Source organism: Papio anubis, chromosome 5 (assembly GCF_008728515.1).
Source record: "Papio anubis isolate 15944 chromosome 5, Panubis1.0, whole genome shotgun sequence".
NCBI lineage: Eukaryota > Metazoa > Chordata > Mammalia > Primates > Cercopithecidae > Papio > Papio anubis.
In genome coordinates this window covers 166,224,345-166,245,229 of record NC_044980.1, presented here as the reverse complement: position 1 = coordinate 166,245,229, position 20,885 = coordinate 166,224,345, and the positions used below count along the sequence as shown (strand labels likewise).

Here is a 20,885-nt window from a genome sequence, read left to right as displayed (position 1 = left end):
GAGAGAATATGGGTGACTCTCAAGATCCCTAGGAAGGCTAGAGATCCAGGCTGAGACACTACAGGGATAGGATCCGCACCCGCATCACACCACTGGACATCCTGTGGAGACGTCACTGCCCTGGTGCTGAGACAGACATGACATCAGGTGCCTCCCATGCTGCCCACGCGGCTATTACGTATCTCTGTGGGACTCCGCCTGGCCCCTGGGAGGGCTGGCTACATTAAACAACAGCCACCTGTGCCCTGAGAAAGCTTTCTGAACTCAGGAGTCATAAAATCTATACGCATGTCCCTCCTCACCCCTGCATGGTCCCTCCCCTGTACAGCAAATCACCACAGCTGAGTCCCTTTCCTTTCCAGGATCCTCATGGGAGCACGGGTCTAGGGCCTGGCCCTTACCAGGCATCGTCTCATATAATTCTCACAGCATCCCTACAATGTAAGTTCTGTTATTGTCCTCATGTCACACACAAGGAAAGAGGCTCCAAGAAGAGAGAGAACCTCTCCCGGTGGTGGGGCCAGGATTCTACCCCAGACCTGTCTCCAAAGGCCACAATTCTCCTGATATGTTATAGCAGGAGGAACCCAGGCTTTAGGTATCAGGCAGGCTTGTTTGAACCCTGGCTTCAACACTAGGGAACTGATGTCTCCTCTCTGCCCCTTAGTCTTCTCATCTGTAAAATGGGAATAACATCTGTCTGCCTTGCAGAACTTTTGTCTCAACTAGAGGTGGTGGGGGTAAGGAGGGTAAGGACCAGATACGTATAAGGTGTGTAATAAATATTACTTCCCTTCCCCTGGCTGGCACCATCTGCTGTTCTGCCTCTCCCCGTCCCCTGAATCTCTAGGATTTCAGCTGCATTTTCAGAAAGATCCAGCACATGTTGGGGCCCGCTCAGCCCTCAGAAACGAAAGGGATTCCCACGAACATCAGCTCAGATACTTCTGCTTGCCTCTGACAGAGCCTGGCCACAGAGAGGTGGTACCTAAGCCACACCCACCCACACCTGAGCCACACCCAGACACCCAGATCTAGGCCTCCCTGTGCTCTCCTGGCACAGGATACGGGAAGTCGGTGGATGAGACTGGATGACAGGAGAGCTATTCTCCTGGGCCTCACGGTCCAGAGTCCTCAGATTCAGATATTCTCTCCAAATAACACTAAACATGCAATTGCAGAGAAATATTGGCAGGAGCAAAGGAGACGTTTGTCCAGAGCTTTAAACTTTGTCCCATCATTATGCCCCAGGGTGTGCAGCACACGTGAATTTATACACATAATACATGTTGGCTGGGTGCAGTGGCTCACATCTATAATCCCAGTACTTTGGGAGGGTGAGGCAGGTGGACCACGAGGTCAGGATATCAAGACCATCCTGGCCAATATAGTGAAATCTCGTCTCTGCTAAAAATACAAAAATTAGCCAGGTGTGGTGGTGTGTGCCAGTAGTCCTAGCAACTCAGGAGGCTGAAGCAGGAGAATCATTTGAACCCGGGAAGCGGAGTTGCAGTGAGCCGAGATCGTGCCACTGCACTCCAACCTGGGCGACACAGTGAGACTCCTTTAAAAAAATATGTATCTATATATATAGAGAGATATATATTCTTCATTATCTTAGAAGTAGCAGAATCACTCATCACACTGTATTGTGTGCGTGGCAGCAGTGGAATTGTTAGACTGTTCAGTGTTGTCTCTTACAGACCTACTGCTCTTCTGATCACCATGTTTCAACTCCTTTCTTTTACAGGCAAGAGCTGCAAAGACCAGAGAGGATACATTGCCAACAAAGGTCGTAGAGCTTGACCTTTGTGTTCAAATAAATCTTTACCAAAGGTATTCAGTTTTAGCAGAAGTGGCCAGCCAGAAACAAGCAGGCAGGATGGGAGTAGGAGTTGAGGAGAAAATGATTTCAAGAAACCCACATGTGGAAAATAATCTGTCTTTCAGCTCCATTGATGGATCTGATGTTTCTACCCAGAGAAACAACAGTTTCCCACCCTGGTCCACTCTCAGAACCCCCTTGAAAACGTGCTTAAAAATGTAAACAGCCATGGCCTGTCTCTACAGATCCATTCTGTGGGTTTGGCAGGATGACTGAGCACCTGTATGTTTTAACGAGGTCCTCAGGGAATTTCAATAAACAACAAAGTTAAAGAAGGACTGACCTAAGTTGTCTCAAGGAGACATAGAGTAAACTAGGTTGACTTATAGTCACTCATAGAAATTATCTGAAGGCACAGGGCCCTGGGGAAGAAATCTGATTCACTCGCGCATTTATTCACTCATTAGTTTCCATCTTTGGTCATTCCAAAAGTGACGGCTTTAGTGGAGGAACGTGCTCAGGATTGTATCAGGCAGGATAGGCTAGGTTATGCCACAGTCACAAACAACTCTAAATCTCAGTGGGTTGAAACAAACAGTCTCGTTCTCACTCATGTTACATGTGGCGTTATCTGGGACCTCTGCTCCATGTCACCTCACTTTGAGGCCCAGGATGATGGATTAGCCATCATCTCAAATTTTCCTGGTTACCACGGCAGGTGGAAAGAGAGCTCTGGGAGGTCTCCTGTTGGTATGAAAATGGCCTAGTCTAGAAGTGACACAAGTCACTTCTGCTCATGACTCTTTGGCCAGAACTAGTAACATGGCCCCAGCTAACCCTTAGGGTGTTGGTTCTTGAGTGCTGAACCTCCCTGCAGGAAGAAGGAAGGATGCTACAGCAGGAAGGGGTGCTGCTTCTATCATCAAGGCAAAGCTTTCCCAGAAACCCTCAGTTTCTCTCTCCGCAGCCGGAACTGGGCCCTACGGTCACTCTTAGCAACAAGGAAATCACAGATGTATATACTTTAGCCAGACGTGCTGCAGCCCCAAACAAAATTGGGTCCTGTTTATAAATTAGGGGAAATGGATATTGGGTAGGCACCTAGAAGTGACTGGGGGCAGAGGGAGTATTGCTAGAGAACACGAAGTGTGAAGACAGAGGTAGAGGATGGATCCAGACCCAGCAGCAGTAGCATGCAGGATTTGGCCATGAACTTGGCTCCACTGAGTCCACCAATTTAGAGACCGGCTGAGTCGATCCTGTGTCCTCATAAGATTGAAACTATCAAACTAATACATTTATTAGTGTTAACTCTAGATACACATTAGCCAAGATTTCTGCCCAATAATAGGCTACAATTAAATACATCAGGAAGTTGTATCAAGACCACATTATTAGTTACTAGCTATTGAGGGCCTACTCTGTGTCAGGTTCTACACACATAGTGTCTCTAATTTTTATGGCAGTTCTTCAAGGTAGGTATTACTATCCCCACTTTACAGATGAGCAAATGGAGGCTCAGACAGGCTAATGGATTGCCCTAGGTCACACAGCCAATTAGCAGAGGTGCTGGATCCAAACGTAAACCAAACTCCAAAGGTCTCACCTTTTTCTCTGTGTTACATCAGGTCGCCTCTTTCACTATACACCCCTTATTAATAATACTTTGACATGACAATGTGTTAAAAACACGGTGGCGTAAAATCTAGTCCAAGATGCATATTTGGTTGGGGAGACGGTAGTAGTGTTGCTTGGTGCTGGGGATTCGTGTTTACTAAAGCCCTGTTTTTTCAAATGTGTGTTGGATCCAATCTATCATTAGAGATGCTGGAAAACATCAAAAGGAAACAAACGAAAAAAAAAGAAGCAGGGATCAGATGGCGCAGATGTAGCCAAAATGCTATAGACAAGGCAATCTCAAGAAACTCTGGATGCTGTTAATGAAGAAATGAACAGCTGTCCGGACTAAGAATTGGCAAGACTCCTCGGATGAATATACACAGGTAGGAAGAAAAAGAGCCACCTCATGATCACAAATAAGGACCAATAACTAGTCTACCCCAAGCAAGTGTGCTGTCTAAATGCAGCCCTGGACTCAGGCTTAGGGCTCTGGAATGCTCTCGCTTCAGGACCAGGATCTTCGATTAGAAGGTTGGAAGGTTACCAAGGCAACTCCCAGATCATCTTCTAACCTTGGGCCTGCTCCAAGCCCCAGACTCTTAGTCCAGTTTAGTCATACATTATGGACAGATCCCTAGATTGTACTTGGCCCCTCTGAATATTGACTATATTCTGACATTTGGTCCAGGGCAGTGTCAAAAGTCTTAAATGGCCTTATCCTACACCTAGAAGAGTAAACTTCCCATTCACTCATCCTTCCTTTTTTTTTTTTTTTTTTTTAATTTATCCATCATGTATTTGTGGAGAGCCTGATGTCCCGGGCCCTCTTCTTGTTGCTAGGGATGCAACGATGGTTGAAACAGACAATCCCTGCCTTTGTGGAATTTAGAGGCTAAGAGGAGAAATAGAAGTTAATTAAATAACCTCCTGACCCAAATGTAAATTCATGATGATAATATGCTATTAAACATTTGCAAAAGACCAAGAATTGTGCTAAAATGGATTGCCAAAATGGCACTTAAGCCTCTCCGCTGTCCTGGGGAAACTAAGATTCAGAGAGGTGATTCAGCTTTGCCAGCTGGGATTCCAATCCAGTGTCACCTGATGCAAAAAGTCCACACATTTGACTACTTTCTTATATCTCCCTTGGCAAACGATAGATCTGATTTCTTTCCAGTTTCTGTGAGGTCTAGATTTGGGCTTGTGGAAGTTCTACTTGTTCACGTAGCCTTCGACAAAAAATATTTCAGCACCTAAAATGTGTAAATCTTTGGGGTTGGGCAACTTAATACAGACGAGTTTTAATGCTGAGAAGCAACAAGAATTTGCTACGTGAAGGATACCTGAAAACCAGATTACTACCTATGCCAAAGTTAAAACCGTATTCCGCACAGACATTTCCTAATGTTTTGGATTGTTAATACAGCAATGGCGCTCTCTGATGACTGCTGGTGTGTATTACATGTCTCTTGACTGGGGAAGAATACATTTTGGATGTCGTGGAGGCCTCCTATTCCACGGTTTGGATAAACAATAAGCCTCCCTTTGGCTTGATCATCTTCACTCCTCATCCCCTTCCCCTTTTATCCCTCACCATTTACTTCGATTCCAGAGGGAAGGTCATGGATACAGAATGCAGCCCTCTTGTCAACATTCAGAGACCCAGCAACCAGGACACAGGTCCCCATGACAGACAGTGAAATTGTCACAGTGTGAACCATGTGCAGACAATCTCCAGGATCACTTACCCATTTAAGTCATGACAGATTCATCCATCATCTCCTGCTAGAATGCTCCTTCTTTTCTGAAGAGTATGGCTACACATAACCCTACCCACGCACTCTGTGACGCTATCCCACAGCTTTAGGAAACAGACAGGAATTTATACATTCTCTTTGAGCTAAGAACTATTGTGCTAAGAGCTGGAGACACAGTGATGAACAAGTCATGGTCCCCATTCTAAATCTTACACTCTATCAGGGGACACAGGTTGCCAATTTGTCTGTAACTCATTCACTTCCAATTATAATAATTGCTACAAAAAATCAGGCTTTGAGTGTCTGCGCATGCAAGAAAGACCTCATTGGATCTAGGGGTCAGAAGAATTTTCCCTGAGGAAGGAGAGTAAGGTGTGGGGTGCCAAAAATGGAGAAGGGACTAGTCAGAGTGATCAGGGGCTTGTAGAAGAAAGAACCTGGAGCTGAGGCAGCCTGAACTGGGCTTCTCCAGGGGCTGAAGGTGAGTGATCAGTGTGGAGTCAACCAGTAGAAACAGACATTAGGTAATCTCAAAGATGGTGAGCTATCAAGAAAGAATGTTTGTCATTAACTGACCCATTGTGAATGAGCTGGTGTTAGAGGATGAGTATAATCCAACACCTGAATGTTTCTTTTGAGGGTTAAACTCTCTTGGCCAGTTGTGCAGTGGCTCACACCTGTAATCCCAGCACTTTGGGAGGCCGAGTCGGGTAGATCACTTGAGGTTAGGAATTCGAGACCAGCCTGGCCAACATGGGAAACCCCTACCTCTACTAAAAATACTAAAATTAGCCAGGTGTGGTGGCATGAGCCTGTAATTCCAGTTACTCGGGAGGCTGAGGCAGAAGAATCGCTGGAACCCAGGAAGCAGAGGCTGCAGTGAGCCAAGATTGCACCACTGCACTCCAGCCTGGGCGATACAGTGAGACTCCGTCTCAAAAAAAAAAAAAAAAAATTTAAACTGTCTTGAGTACTAAATATTGGTGTGGAGAACATCCTGGATCTTTGCCAATTCTGCATCTTCCCAGGAGCCAAGGATATTGCAGAATTTGATATTTACATCCCCTCTACTGCTTGTGTAGGATGAGGAAATAACAATAGCAGACATAATTGCTGAGGTTGGGTGGGGGGAGTTGAGCTAACAATAGGCAAAAGATGAAGGGAAGAGAGGATAATGGTGGCAGCTATGGGATTCCAATGGTGAACTGTGGCTACTTAAAAAAACTCAGGATATAAAGCCTTACCTACTGTGGGATACCAACTAGCTCTCAGGATACCTCAGGCTAAACAAGCGAGATTTAGATCCTCAAAACCTGGGTTCAAATCCTACTCTTCTACCTCTAGGTATGTGATTAGGTTAACAAACTTTCTCTGCCTCCATTTCTACGTCTGTAAATAGCAATAATGGTAGTATGTGCCTGCTTTTTAGATTATTGTGAAGCAGTGCGTGCAAAGTGCATAGCATCACTCCTGGTACTTTTTAATTATTCAATGTTGGCTTATTATTATTGACAATATTTAATATTTGGGAGGAAATCCACACACATATAAGAGAGACTTAACGAAAACTTTTATTTTCTTCTTCACACTTTTCCGTTATTTTCCAATTTTCTAAAATGAGTATGCATTGCTATTAACACCAAAAGGAGGGAAACCCACAAATTTCTGAACAATAGAAGTTTGACTGTTTCATCTTTTCCGGAATTTCCCGGAACATGTTGTTCAAGGAGGACATGGGGGTGCATGCTAAAAGCACGGATTGCTAGGTCTCTATCCGTAAATACTGGGTCAAAATCTTTAAGAAATAATTCTGGTAATCTATACTTTTAATCAGCTCCACAGATGACTGTTACAATCAGGCACTCCTGGGACGTGTTGATTGAATGGGAAGTCAGCAGAGAGTGGGCGGGGAAGGCCAGGCGGGTTGCAGCGATCACGAGGAGTGCGCCTACAATTCCCATGTTGCCCCGCGAAATAGCGACGAGCAAGCCAGAGCCCTGCCGGGAGTTGTAGTTTCCCTCGCTAGGCCGCTGCCTATAAAGAACGCTGGAGATGGCTACAGAAAACTTCCCGCCCCACAATGCAAAGGCCAACGGCGACGCCATCTAGGGCGCGCCTGGAATCGAGCAGGCAGTTTCTGCCGCGTCTGCCACAACCTCTGGTGTCTCAGGGCTGGCCTTCGCCGCCGCCGCCCCCACCACCGCCCCCGCCGCCATCGCCGCCGCCACCACCACCGTCACCTCCGCCGCTGCCGCCTTGGGGCCCTCCTCCTTCACCGCCCCCTTCGCCACCTCTGCACGTTCAAGGCCTTCTGTCTTGGAAAAGAAGCTATTATCGGTCTCCCTTGTGGGCCCGGGGCACAGCCATGGCGGACGGCGGCGGCGGCGGGGGAACGGGCGCGGTGGGCGGTGGCGGAGCGGGCCAGGCCTCTGCCGGGGCAGCGACTGGCGCTACTGGGGCCAGCGGGGGCGGTGGCCCCATCAACCCGGCCTCGCTGCCACCCGGCGACCCGCAGCTCATCGCTCTAATCGTGGAGCAGCTCAAGAGCCGGGGCCTTTTTGACAGCTTCCGCCGGGACTGCCTGGCCGACGTGGACACCAAGGTAGCTGCGGCCGCCTGGGCATAGGGGAGCGGGGCTGCACGTGAGGCCGCTGGGTTGCAGCTTTGATTTTCGAAAGCCGAGAGCGAAACAAAAGATAGCTTAAAAATCTCAGCAGTGAGGTCTTACACCGCTTGGGGCAGTACGGAGAGCTTTCTGAGCGATGCACACGTGGGTTCCCGCCTGGTCATTTACTAGCTGTGATTTTACCCAGTCGCTTCTCCGAACTTGGGGTTTCGATGTGGATTTTAGAGCCTAGACCCTGTCATTCCCAAGATGGAACACCTCTAAGGCCCTTAGTAACAAACTTCGAAACCAAGTAGTTAAGCAAGCGTGCTTTAGAATTTCCACCTGTTCCGTACTCACCACTGAGAAGCTGGCATTAAACAATGATTTGAACACAGAGTCTTCACCATTTTATAACTGTTGATTCCTTTTCTCTAGCTTAGTGTTTTGCAGACTTTAGTACGGCGTTGAATTAAGATAAATTGTAGAAACGGCACCCTTATTTTGCACTTCATCATTGATTAAAGGAGATTTGGTGCCTAGTTTAGAGCTTAATGCCATAGGTCAGTCCCACCGATAAAACACTATTTCACTTTACCTACTTGTCAGAGTGGTTTGGATTCAGTGAAATAATGGGTGTTAAGTATCAGACATACAGTAGTTGCTGGAATGTTCATTTTCTCCCTTTTCAAAACTTGCCTAACCACGACTATGGTTGTAGGTTAGGAGACTCTTGTCACTGGACCCCTACAGGGAGTAATTTCTCCTACCAAAGCCTGTCATGGAAACATTTTGCTTACCTCACAGCAAGATTGTGAGCTTAGAATTAGACCTTAAGATAGGGAAAAACCCTAGTCTGTTTATTCATTGAACGTTTATTGGCCTCTAGTTGCCAAACTGTGATTACAGGAATAAGTCACTACCCCATCCTCAAAGCTTATAGTCTAGGATAGAAAACTGACCTGTAAACCAGGTGGTAAATGCGTATGTAGAGGGAGAAAGTGGTATACACTGTTACTTCTCCAAGAAGAAAATCCTATCTAGAAGTACTGTCCTTGAAACTAAGTAATTTCATACATATACATCCCAGATATGTATTGACAGAGCTTTCACCTTTCCTAGGACAAATTCTCCATTCATATTTCTTATATTCCGTTAGGTTTTGTGTGTGATTTTAAAACAAAAACGACTACAGTAGCCCACCCCATCCAAGGTTTTGCTTTCTGCGGTTTCATTTACCCAATTGTTGCGGTATGGAAGTACTTGTGTTCAGGTAACCCTTATTTTACTTCATAATGGCCCTCAAAGAAATTCATGCGTAGTGTATATAGGGTTCAGTACTACCTGAGGTTTCAGGCACCCACTGGGGGTCGTAGAACAGATCCCGTGAAGGGAAAGGGACTACTGTCTTGAGCGGCTGTTGAGGGAGAGTGGTTGGAACCTTCCCATGTACAGCTCCTTAGCTGTTCCTTCTATTACAGGTTGTTTTAATTCTTGAAGATAATGTTTTTTCAGGCATATGTTATCTGAGACCTTCGTTGCTTTAGCCCAGTGGTTCTCAAAGTGTGGTGCTTGGATTAACACCAGCATCACCTGAGAACTTGTTAGAACTGCACATATTGGGCCCCACCCCAGACTGCTGAAGTAATTAGGGGAAATTGAACAGATGTCTGTAATTTACTTTGCAGTGCATCCAAAAACAAATAGAACTGATAAGTGAACAGGTGGAGTGGTTGGTAGTACAGTAAAACGTTGAGTGGGCTCATGAGTTCCTTTGACTTCTTGAACTGAGATTATTCTGTATCGCCTGGGTTTGTTACATGTTTTGGTGGTGATGTTCACTGTCCTTTGTCCTTTTTCAGTAAACAGTTTGTATCATCTCAAACCAGGTGAGTTCTTTTGAGTAGAAGGTGTGGTATCAGGATTTATACTTACAAGGGACAAAAATAATCCTAACTGCTTTATGCAAAGGGGAGAATCTATTGCCTCATGGAATCCAAGGAAGGATTGAATGAACAAACTCTCCCAGAGGGTAGGCATGCATTTGGAACCAGATATTCCCCACTCGTTCTATGTCTTTCATCTCTGTTGATACCTGTTTTACTGTTGCTTCAGAGTGGAGTCATCTATTTGGTTACTAGCATCTCTTGATTACATTTTACAGCTTCTTCCTCTCGAGAGACTGTCAGCTCCAATTTGGGAAATCCCAGGAAATGTCTGCATTGTCTTAGCATGGCGCAGGCACCCACTCCTGTGGCACCCTCTGCCCTACCCTCGTGAAAAGAGGAAGACAGTTACTAGAAAGAAGGCGTTGCTAGGCAGATAGCACATGGTATCGGTGAATTTTACTCCTCTGCCCCCATTTCCTTGCCTTTCTCTTTTCCAGGTTTAGTGGACTCTTTGAGTTTGCTTTCTCAGCCTTTCGGAAGAGGCCAGTTGTGGAATTGAGGCCTGCTGGTTCCTTCGTCAACTTCATTTCCCTGTTAGCAAACTTTGCCACAGTAATGCTGCATAACAAACTGAATCTCAGCAGCTTATAACCAGCACAGTTCACATGTTCACGGGGCAGCTAGGAAGGCTTCAGCTGGTGGCTTGGCTGCAGGCTGCCCAGGTGTGGGTCCAGGCTGTGGGTTGATGTCAGGCCTGCTGCATGTAGAGTTACTTAAAAGTAAATGGAATAATATAAGTAAAGCACCTGGCATTGTGCCCACCCACCATCAAGTGGGCACTTGTGTTAACCATTAATTCCTGACTGCCACACTGCATGGTGATCTTCATGCACAATGGAAGTGTGTTTAGGCTTGATAACATTTCTATGAAAAGCAATGTTCTGAGAGACTAAGTTCAAAACTTTGGTGCATGTAACTTCTGACCTTGCCTCCTCTTTTTAACATTTTAGCCAGCTTACCAAAACCTGAGGCAGAAAGTGGATAATTTTGTGTCAACACATCTGGACAAGCAGGAATGGAATCCTACAATGAACAAAAACCAATTGCGAAATGGTCTGAGGCAGAGTGTGGTTCAGTAAGTAAGCAGAATTTAAAGCTTTTGAAAAGGCAGTAATCACAAGTGTGATGCACAAGAAGGTTGAGGTCTCTGTTTAGTCAAGGTTGATGGGACTTTATATCAAGTATCACTTAGGAGTTGCAGCAGTCTGCTCCTTTATTACAGTTAAGGTTAAAGTACGCAAAGTACTCAATTAAATTCCAGTTTCTGCAGCCTGTGAAGGCCTCTTGTGTGCATCTCTGCTGGGTGCATCGAAAGACATTCCAAATTATGAGACATGTTCCCTGCTCTTTGAAGTTTCAGTGTCGTCCAAACATATGTGAGTTTTATACCAGGATATCAGGGTTTGGATCTTGGGCAAGAAGAGCTGGATCTTTATTCTCACAGATGAATGTAAGTTAAATTCTTTGAGTCCACCAGGGCTGCCACCTCTAAAGTGTAATGGTGGCAGCTTTCAGGAAGGCATAGTCTTAGCAAAGTATTGTACTTCACAGTAACAAACTGAGCCTTAGTTAATGAAGGTGCTATTGATAGCTTATCTGAGTGACTTTTCACTGTCACTGGGCACAAAAGTGGAGGAGGGTCATGGAATCTGGTCATAACATTCATGAGCTAACAGTTACAGAAATGGGAGAACACATTAGTGATTGCCTGGGATTAGGGATGGGAGGAGGGGCGAGTGTGACTTGAAAGTGGTAGCACGAGGGGAACTTGCGATAGTGCAGTTAAGTATCTGAGTTGTGCTGTGCTTATGTGCAGCAACTCGTAAAGTTGCATGGAGCTACACACACAAGTCAGTGCAAGTGTAACTGAAGTCTAAATAAGGTCTGGATTGGACCAGTGTCATTTTCCTGGTTTTGATATTGCACTGTAGTTATGCAAGGTGCTAACATTAGAGCTGGCTGGGTGAAGGGTGCATGTGGAACTCCCTGGACACTTCACAACTTCTGTGAATCTGCAGTGATTTTTAGATTTTTGTTTTTAAAAGTGTTTTACTAACAGGCTAGTACTTCCAATATGGCTGAATGCTGGGAAGAAGCCTGATAGCAGAAGATGCCCGGTGCCTTGTCATTCTGGGGTCAGTACCGAGTGCCTTTCCCTTTCTGCAGAGAGCAGACTGGTGGCACCGGCCTCTTTCAGAAAGAAGGGGACAGTAGCTGCCCCTTACTGAGCAACTCTTCATTACATGTCTGGCACTGGTCTTTACATATATCACTCATCCTCACGAAAAACCTATTTCACAGCTGAAGTCACTTGTGTTTACCCTATCTTGAGTAAATCAAAACATTGAACATTTTGAAATACTTGGAAAGTTGCCGTAATTGTATGAAGGCTGTTAACATTGCTGTTGATTTCCATAATGAGCATGGATGTCATTCTAGAAGAATGCATGTGGCACTTCTTTTTGCATTTCTTTAGTAGGAATTGTAATACCAAAAAGTGCACAGAAATACAGTAAAACAGATAATGAGAACATCCCTTAATCACCCAGGTCAAGAAATGAACTCACACCTCCCAAAATAGCCTAGGCCCAGACATACCTTCCTCCTTTCAGAAGTTTGCTGTATTCCTGACTTTACGCCAATCATTTCTTCTCTTCATAGCTTTTACCACCTCGGTGAAATTTTTTTTTTTTCCTGCTTTTTTATTTGACTTAGAATGTGTTTAACCTGAAAACATGAACTTGGCTTTAATACTGGGACATTTCTCCACAATTCTTGCTAGCATTTTGAATTTGAGGCAAAATCTACTGGAGTTTTGAAATGCAGACTTTCTGCTTGCCCCCGGGTGCTCTCCCCAGATGGACATTGCAGGCCTTCAGAGCATTGGCTCACTGGCCTAGCTGTTCTGGCCCAGATGCTGTAACCCAGTGCCACAGCCTAGAGGGTTTAACAGGAAATTAGCCTGTACTATTGAACTGAATTATGACAAATAACTCTTTTAACTATACAATATTTGTTCATTCCATCTTCTACGTTAGGCTCCTGACAAGATTTTATGTTTTCCTCAAAAGCTTTAAGAATCTCCAGGAAAGTGAGCTGCACTCCCTTGGTACTTGGTTTCCCCTGATCAGGGGTTTTGGTCAGTTGGGGATGCTTTAACAAAGCGCCGTAGACTAGGTGGCTTGTAAACCATGGAAATGTACTTCTCACCATTCTGGAGTCTACAAGTCCAAGACCAAGATGGCAGCATGGTCAGGTTCAGGGGAAGGCCTTCTTCCAGGCAGCAGACTGCCTACTACTTCTTGTTCTTGTGTGGTGTGAAGAGAGCTAGCTAACTTCCTGGGGTCCCTTTTGTAAGGGCATAAATTGCATTCATGGAGGCTCTGTCCTCATGACCCAATCCCCTCCCAAAGGCCCTACCTCCAAATGCCATCACATTAAGGATTAGATTTCAACATAGGAAGTTTGGGGGACATAGGCATTTAGTTCATAATATCAAGCTTTTACATCTAGTAAAGACCCCTGTGAATCCGACTCAGGAAGTGGTTTGGTAAAGTTGGAAAGGTATTGGCTTGTGACTGAGGAGAGGTGGCTTTGCTTTATAACTGACCCATAGCCTGATGCTAAGTTTGCTGTATTTAACAATGCTCATCACTAAGGGCAGATACTGTCGAATGCCTGGTCTACCTGAAAATGTGCCCTTCAGTGCTCTGGTGGTGGTGTATTTACATCTAGGCTTCCTGTCGATAAGCTGTTAGTTACCATTGATTCTGGGAAGCACTTTACACACTAATCATCTTTCCCAGTTCAGGGCCTGCTTCTCGTCTTTGTCATGATGTACATTTACTCATGTCTTTCCTTTGCTGTGCCCTGACAGACTATTTACCCAGTTGCTGCCTGGCCTATTTTTGCCCAAGCGCTTAAATGGCCTCCAAAGTCTCAAGTCTACGGGAAAATAAGTAAAACCTGCCCACATGCTTGTGATGGTATTGGAATATTTCAATCCTTTGAGAAGAGCACTTCACTTTGAACCTTATGGGCTGTTTTCCAGACTGTCCAAATGTGATTTGTTTGCTCTCACCATCATTTCCAGTACCCTGTCCCAAGTGTTTGAATATAGACATTGATATGCTCTGACTTTTGCTCTACTTCAGAAAGGATTGGGGATGTAATTTAGCTCTCCAGAGCTGGGAACTAATTTGTTTCTTGTCTATTTCTTGTTTGCCTACGAGTTGCTTATTATGTGTTACAGGTAGCAGCCGCTGCTGAAGGCCATGGTGAGTTGCTGGTGATGTAAATACTCCCAGCCCTGACTGATCTGCCTTGTTTAAGATGTGAGGATTAGTAAACAGGTTGCTGCTGGAGCTTCTGCTTAGGCTATCAAGAGAATAAATGTTGAAGGAAATGGAGTGAAATTCAAAGCTCACTGGCTTTGACAGTACGAGGAAGGTTTTCAGTGCCACACATGTCAGATTCTTTCTTGCCATGCTGTCATTTGTTGTTTGGGGGCAGCCCACTTAGTTTTGTTTTGCTCCTTTGTACAAGTTTGGGTGATTGTGGATAAGATTGTGCAGTAGGAATAACAGCTGCTGGTTGAGAATTGCCCCTCAAAAGTGAAAATAGCTTGAGCTGTATGTGGTAAGTGGATTGACCTCTAAACTCCCTGGATGGGCTGTAGCTTTGAAGGTGGACATTTATTGGGCTCCCACATGACACTTATTGGGGCTAAAGATGAATCCCGAAGAAACTAAATAACAGAATGATCTGTTTGTCTCCACAAGGTCAGGGATGTTGGAAGCTGGAGTAGACAGGATTATTTCTCAGGTGGTGGATCCAAAACTTAACCACATCTTCAGGCCACAAATAGAACGAGCAATTCATGAGTTCCTGGCGGCCCAGAAAAAAGCAGCTGTGCCAGCACCCCCTCCAGAGCCTGAAGGCCAGGACCCTCCAGCTCCATCTCAGGACACTTCCTAAGGTCCAGTATCCTATCTTCTGTCCAGGAGCATGCATCTCTGGCTTGTAGATATGTAAAATGGATAGGAATGGGGTAGGCCATAATTGAGGATCATTCAGAAAGTATTTGCTGCAGATGGACTTCACCTACTGTTATGAGTCATTTTTTACTGAGAACTAATCAGAAATTAGACTGATTTTCTGTTCCACCAGAGCTAAACATGTAAGCTATGAATAGATGCTTCATTAGAAATCAACTGGGATGATTGGTGTGCATAAGGGAGATTCAAATGAGAGTCTTATTTTGCTGAAATGTTTAAGTGAGTCTCTCCCCTGGACATGAGTTAACTTGGGCTTGCGATTTTATTTAAAATCAAGCAGTGCCTTCTGAAGTGGTATCCTAAATGGGATTCAGAGTCCGCTTTGAGTGCGACTCAATTTCCATGAATTTAGAAGGAGTTTGTTTACCACTATTGATTACCATGGGATTCTTCTGTTAGGAACACTCCCCCTTTTAAAATTAAATTTGGAATTAAATGTAATTTTTAAAAAGCTCTAGATGTACAAAAGAATGCTTTTTGCAGGTTTTGGGAGACATTAGTATGAACAGTGATGAAGTTAACAGTGGACTCTTAGCCATTGTTGGTGACCATTGGGGTATATTTTATCCCTTCATTCTGATGTTGGTGTTCGGTTTTTAAGATTCTCTGGGATGTCTATTCTTAATCAGTAAGTGAGGTGAATTGACTAGGGCATTTTGAGCGTCAGTGATGAACAACGCAAGAGCATCGGGATTGTCTTTTTGCGCCTCTATCAAGAGAAGCCCTTGAGTCCTATATGGAGTGTAAAACATTCATTTTAAGTCTTTGTAATTGTAAATTTCTTTAGGAACATAAAAGTGAATATAGTCTCTTATCAATAAATAACATTTGGATATGATTATCTTTCCTTTTTAGAATATACCTGACACCTTTTGAAAGCTAATTTCTGGTGAAGAAGTGGATTGGGTTACATAAGAGTGCAACTTCAGACCGAAGATAGGCCAAGGTCGTCACTGATCTCAAGATTTCAACCCTGACTACGGGCAGTGACCAGATTGAAAGGGGAGCAAGTTCGGCAGTGGGAAAGTTGACTGTGTCGCCCCCTGCATTGTGCTGCCATTTGGCCAGCCTGTCCAAGGGCATGACACCAAGTAGACACTACAGAGAGAAACACTACAGCGACCCAGGGTTGTCCTGAAACAGACTTTTATACTTGAACATGGAGACTGCGCGTGGACTTTAGGGTTTGTGTGGTGGAATAAACGGAAGCTACAGTGAGAACATAGCCAGTCAGAGACAATTTCAGAGAACAATGACAGTAAAGTTTAGCTGGGAGTTGTCTTTGACAGTGTTTATTTGATACTGTCTCTCAGAGTTTGCAAACCAGATTGTACAAGTCATTAGCATCAGATAGCTTTAAAGTTGTGACCTTCTTGTACATAAATCTTCTAGCCAGTTTCCTTTCCTTTGTGATAGATAATGAGACATGAAATCCTAGAATGTGTGAGAAGTTCAGACAGTAGGCATAAGGAAACTCGTTTGCAGGCTGTCTGTCCAGGGCTGCTTCCTGTCCTGAAGGGGCCAGTGAGTCTTGGGTATGTTTGTTTTATCCTCACATTTGTGTTTTTTTAGAAGTGAATGGTCAATAAATGGCTTATCTTTCATAATAAAATCATTTGATACTCTTACTTCGAAGCTTCAGCTGAAGCTTAGACCTCAGGTCTGGGAAGGGCAGCCATTGTGCTCTGCCTCTGCCATTTCTGTGCACCACACGTGATCTACTGGCAGTGAGCATTGGTACCTAGAACTTAGAACTATGAAACTAGGAGGTGTGGCTAGAAGTGGGCTGCTTCTCTCTTCCCTGAGCCATTACTGACACTAGTCTTTAGTTGAGGTAGTCCATGGTGTGTGTGTCAGTGTTTGTCAACCTTGGGTGTACAGAAGTAGCACCTGGGGATTTGGGGAAAATGCATTTTCCGATTAAGACGTTTTGGGGTGGGACCTAGAAGTGTTTCTGACAAGCTGCCAGGTGACGCTGATGCTGCCAGGCCTCTGAACATACTGTGTATAATAAGCCTTGGATAATATATCCAAGATTATGTCAAACTAAGAGTCTGTGGTTCTTGGTTGAGTCTACTACTGCATATTACTGCTAATCTGATCAAAATCTTAACCAATTGGTTCCCTGTTAAGACAAAGGTTCCACTTCCACCTTTACCATGAATACCCCTATATTAGGACTGCAGTACCATATTCAGCAAGATATTTGGTAGCATGTGCCCTCATTTTAAAGCAAACTGGCCACACGTTTAAGGCAGGTGCAAGTTATATCTGAAGTGTGGTCTGTTCCCACCCAGTAGGTGCAGTTCCATTTCAAGCTGCCTTACAGTTGCAGGAGTCAACAAAGTTCTTAACCCCAGAGAATGGGCCCTCCAGTCCTCTCTACTACGAGGCAGACACGGAGTGGCCAGAATTACCAGTCCTGTGCTTGCAGAAAAGCTGCTCGAACTACCTGGAGTGTCTTTGCAGGACCGCATAGCGTTAATGCGAAGTTCTTCTCTGTGAGGCGTCCTTCTGGGAGGGAGATCTCCACACAGCTACTTTGTGTTGACCCTCCCAACATCTTGCCTATCCCGCACTGACCTCAACTAGCAACGAAAAGGGCAAAATCCCAGAGAAAGCTTCACCCTTTCTGCCCCCAAATGCTCAATTAACTGTATTTTATATATGTTTTTGGAAGACAGTTTTTGGTTCATCTCAGTTCTCTTACTTTGCTTTTTCTATTACTGGAGATGGCTGGGCCAGTTGATGAGAAATACCCTAATTTTCACAGAATGTTAAATGTGCCAAATACCAAAGAGTTTCTATTGTTTTTTTTGTTTTAAGTCATTGTGTTTTATCTACCAAGAGTCACCTAGATTAGACATTATTTCATTTGAAAAAAAATAGAGCAGAACATGAGATTATAGAAGTAACTGGGCACATCATTACTGTTGGGATAGACGATGGACTTTTTGGCTCTTAGCAACACTGAAAGGGAAGATGTGCCTAGATTGGTTTGGGTAACCATATTCAGATTGGCATACACAAGAAGACGAGTCAAGACAACAGCACTAGAAGGGTTAGGGGAAAGCAAGCCAGCCTCTTCCTCCTCAGGAACTGGTCACCAGGTAAGCGTCTTCGCATCCTCAGCTGAGTTCTCATGCTTTAATTGGGTTTGTGATGCAGAATCTGGAAAAACTCTGTATGTTCTGAGATCCTGAGGAAGACAAGACCACCAAAAACTTCCACCTCTTAAACACACCCTTGCGTAATTCATTCCTAAACAAAAAATTAGCTGTCACTGACCTCAAGCCAGTTAGGCCTCTCTCTCTCTCTAGTTGGAAAAACCGCTGCTATTTGCAAAAGCCCAGTAAAACACAGAGCTAATACATGAACAAATATTACCAACACTTGCAAGCCAATTGCAGTCATGAGTATCTTCAGGGCCCCATCATGTAAGGTGGGGGTCAGCGGAGGCAGGAAGACGGGTATCATTTTGAAGCCCAGTTCTTTTGTCTGGGACGGCATCTGTGATTGTTACAGAGATCCTTGCTTCTGGCACGTTTCCGGTTACCAGCTTAGATGTTTGGTATTGCCAGCTCACCTCAACCCAGTCCTGATTGTTTTATCTTTTCGCCTTTAGTGAGGTTTGTGGCTTCTGTAGCAAAACTTAAGGAATGGTTTTATCCTGTTTCCATCATTTTGCCTCAGCCTCTATTTACTCATCAGATGGGTGGAGGGTCAAGGTTTCTATGCATTCTGTGTCACTCACTAGCGCAGTGAACTGAATAAGTGCTAACAGATCCATTACAACAGTGGTTCTGAACAGATAATCCCCAACCAGCAGCATCAGCATCACCCTGGGACTTGTTAGAATTGTGGCCCCCACCCCAGACTCGGAGATGTGGAGGGCCCCAGCAAGCCTTCCAGGTGCACACTAAAAGTCACGTTTGCTTAAGAAACATTTTAATTCATAGTTGTGTGTGTGTCTAACAGCTCCTGAAGGGCAAGACTAGTATGTCATTTAAAAAATTCTCCCATAGTCCCTTGGAAGTTCCCAGAAGAAGAGGAGAATCAAATATGGGTGCGTACTAGAAGTCTATTTTAGCCTTTCTGACTGCCAAATATATGGTGTCTTTTCCCCACAGAGGTACTCATCCTGCTCCATGGAAGATCCCAAAGTACCATCTAGTCTCTGCATCCAACGCAAGGTTCAGGACATCTCTACAGTGGGGACTAGGCAGCTCCTCTGTTAGACCTAAGAATTAAAACTCAGGTTGTCTGCCCAGCATCCCACCTGATAAGCAACAGGAATAATTAGAACAGGGAAGAATGAGAAACCTCGCCGTTCCTGCCCCATAGCAATTCCGGATCCCAGTGGGCAGCCGCTGTGAGGCCACTTCACCTAGGCTGGCAGATGTTGCTTGTTTAGGACTGGGTTCCATTCTTTAGCAGGGGTCTCCCCATTCCATTGTCCTCTGTGGCCTCTGGCTTCACCCTCTGCTAGGTTCTTTCTTTTTCCATTATCCTGCGTTTCCTTCCTCCTCTTCGGCCACACCCAGGAGAGACATTCAAGACTCTGTTAGAGGTTGTGCAGCCTTCTCAGTCCTCATCCTCCAGGAGATTGGAGACCCAAGGAACATTTTAAGTTTTGAACAGAGACTTCTGGAACCTGGGCTCGTGAGTTTGTTTTGTTTTTGTCAGAATGAGCTTCAGAAATGTAGCAGGAATTTTACCTGATTGATTCCAATCAGTAACATGGGCCAGAAGCCACACTCAGTTCTTTTTTGGGACTCAGTTCTCAAATCTGCTGTATTTCTTCACTCCCTTACCCTTATGCTTCTCTAGATTTAAACTTTGAGTCTAGATTTACAACTGTGGGGCCTCTGTGCTAAAAAAAAAAAAAAAAGCCAGACTTTTTCCCCCTGAGCCATTTTGTCCAGCTGGAAAGTTTGCTTGGGTGCCACCTCCTTAATCATCACACTGAGGCCTTTGTCATGCCACTGTTCTCTGCGTTTGTTTCTTGTTTGGAGCCAAGTTAGTTTACTTATTCAGCATTATAGGTTCTCGAATATCTGGACCGTCCCTTAATTTCTGCTGACAAACTGGAAAACTTGTCTGCGGGCTCATTTCTTTCTCGTAAGATCTTTCCAAATACCGTCAACCACCCATACCATTGGCATTCTGCTTTCCACCTCTTCCCTTACAGCCACTGGTTCATTAGGTGTGTAACATGCCCTGAGTTACTGCTGCCCAGTACGTCCTCCTTCTACTATGTTGGTTTATTTGCATTTTTGTAGCTTGCAACTAAAAAACGTCCTGACCAATTGTCTCATAGCATTTGTTTGATTTACCCATTAGTGGTTCTCCAGTTGGTGGATGTTTTCTTCAGCTGACAGATCAGGTTTGTGCTTCTGCTGTATTTAAAATTAAACTTTTTACATGTGAATAACTGAAGATGCACATGTAATTTTTTAAAAATAATAGACTGTATAAACATTGATATTTACCCGATTTCCCCAATGGTAATGTTTTGCAAAAAGGTGGTACAATATCACAACCAAGGTTGCTTTATTTAAAAACTGATGGCCTCTGCCTTTATTTCTGGCTATTTGCACATCAAGAAGTCTTTTGTGAGTTTGCCAGTGCTATTATTGAGCCTACTTTTGTGTTGAGGTTGGTCAGGAGGTTTTGTTTTGATTTTGTGTGTGTGGGTAATGGTTTGTTCATGCCATGTGTGATATATGGCACAAGTGTGCCAAGCAGTGCACTTTGCCATAGGACTAGAGCAGTGGCCAGGACAGACGTGGCCCTTCCCCTAATAGTGGACACATCTCACTGGTTTCTGTGAAGCTAAGGGAAATAGTGTTTGAAGTGTCAAAATGCCACAGAGCAGACAGGAAGATCAAGGGAGAAATGCGTTGAATTTATCAACAAGGGCAAGAGCAGTTTGAATGGAGAGCTGGGGGCTACTGCAAGGTGGCAGTAGGCTGAAGGGTGTGAGAGAGAAGGGGAAAGGGAGGGGTCCCTCTGGCAATTTGATTATTGTGAAAGTTGTCAGTCAAAATAGAGTCACTTATGTCAAAAACC

At 44.6% G+C, this 20,885-nt stretch overlaps 1 protein-coding gene across 2 annotated transcripts; it reads left to right on the top strand.

The window, feature by feature from the left end:
• The first annotated feature begins 6,927 nt into the window (after positions 1–6,927).
• On the top strand, positions 6,928–20,244 carry BOD1 (biorientation of chromosomes in cell division 1). 2 transcript variants are annotated; one of them, XM_003900533.4, is made up of 4 exons: positions 6,928–7,804; positions 10,707–10,831; positions 14,538–14,734; positions 15,669–20,244. In XM_003900533.4, the coding sequence occupies exons 1-3, from the start codon at positions 7,283–7,285 to the stop codon at positions 14,731–14,733; spliced, it is 843 nt and encodes a 280-aa protein (XP_003900582.2). In that variant the 5' UTR covers positions 6,928–7,282; the 3' UTR covers position 14,734; positions 15,669–20,244. The 2 variants fall into 2 exon arrangements, with proteins under 2 accessions (XP_003900582.2, XP_003900583.2); XM_003900534.4 differs by lacking the exon at positions 14,538–14,734.
• Positions 20,245–20,885: the final 641 nt, after the last annotated feature.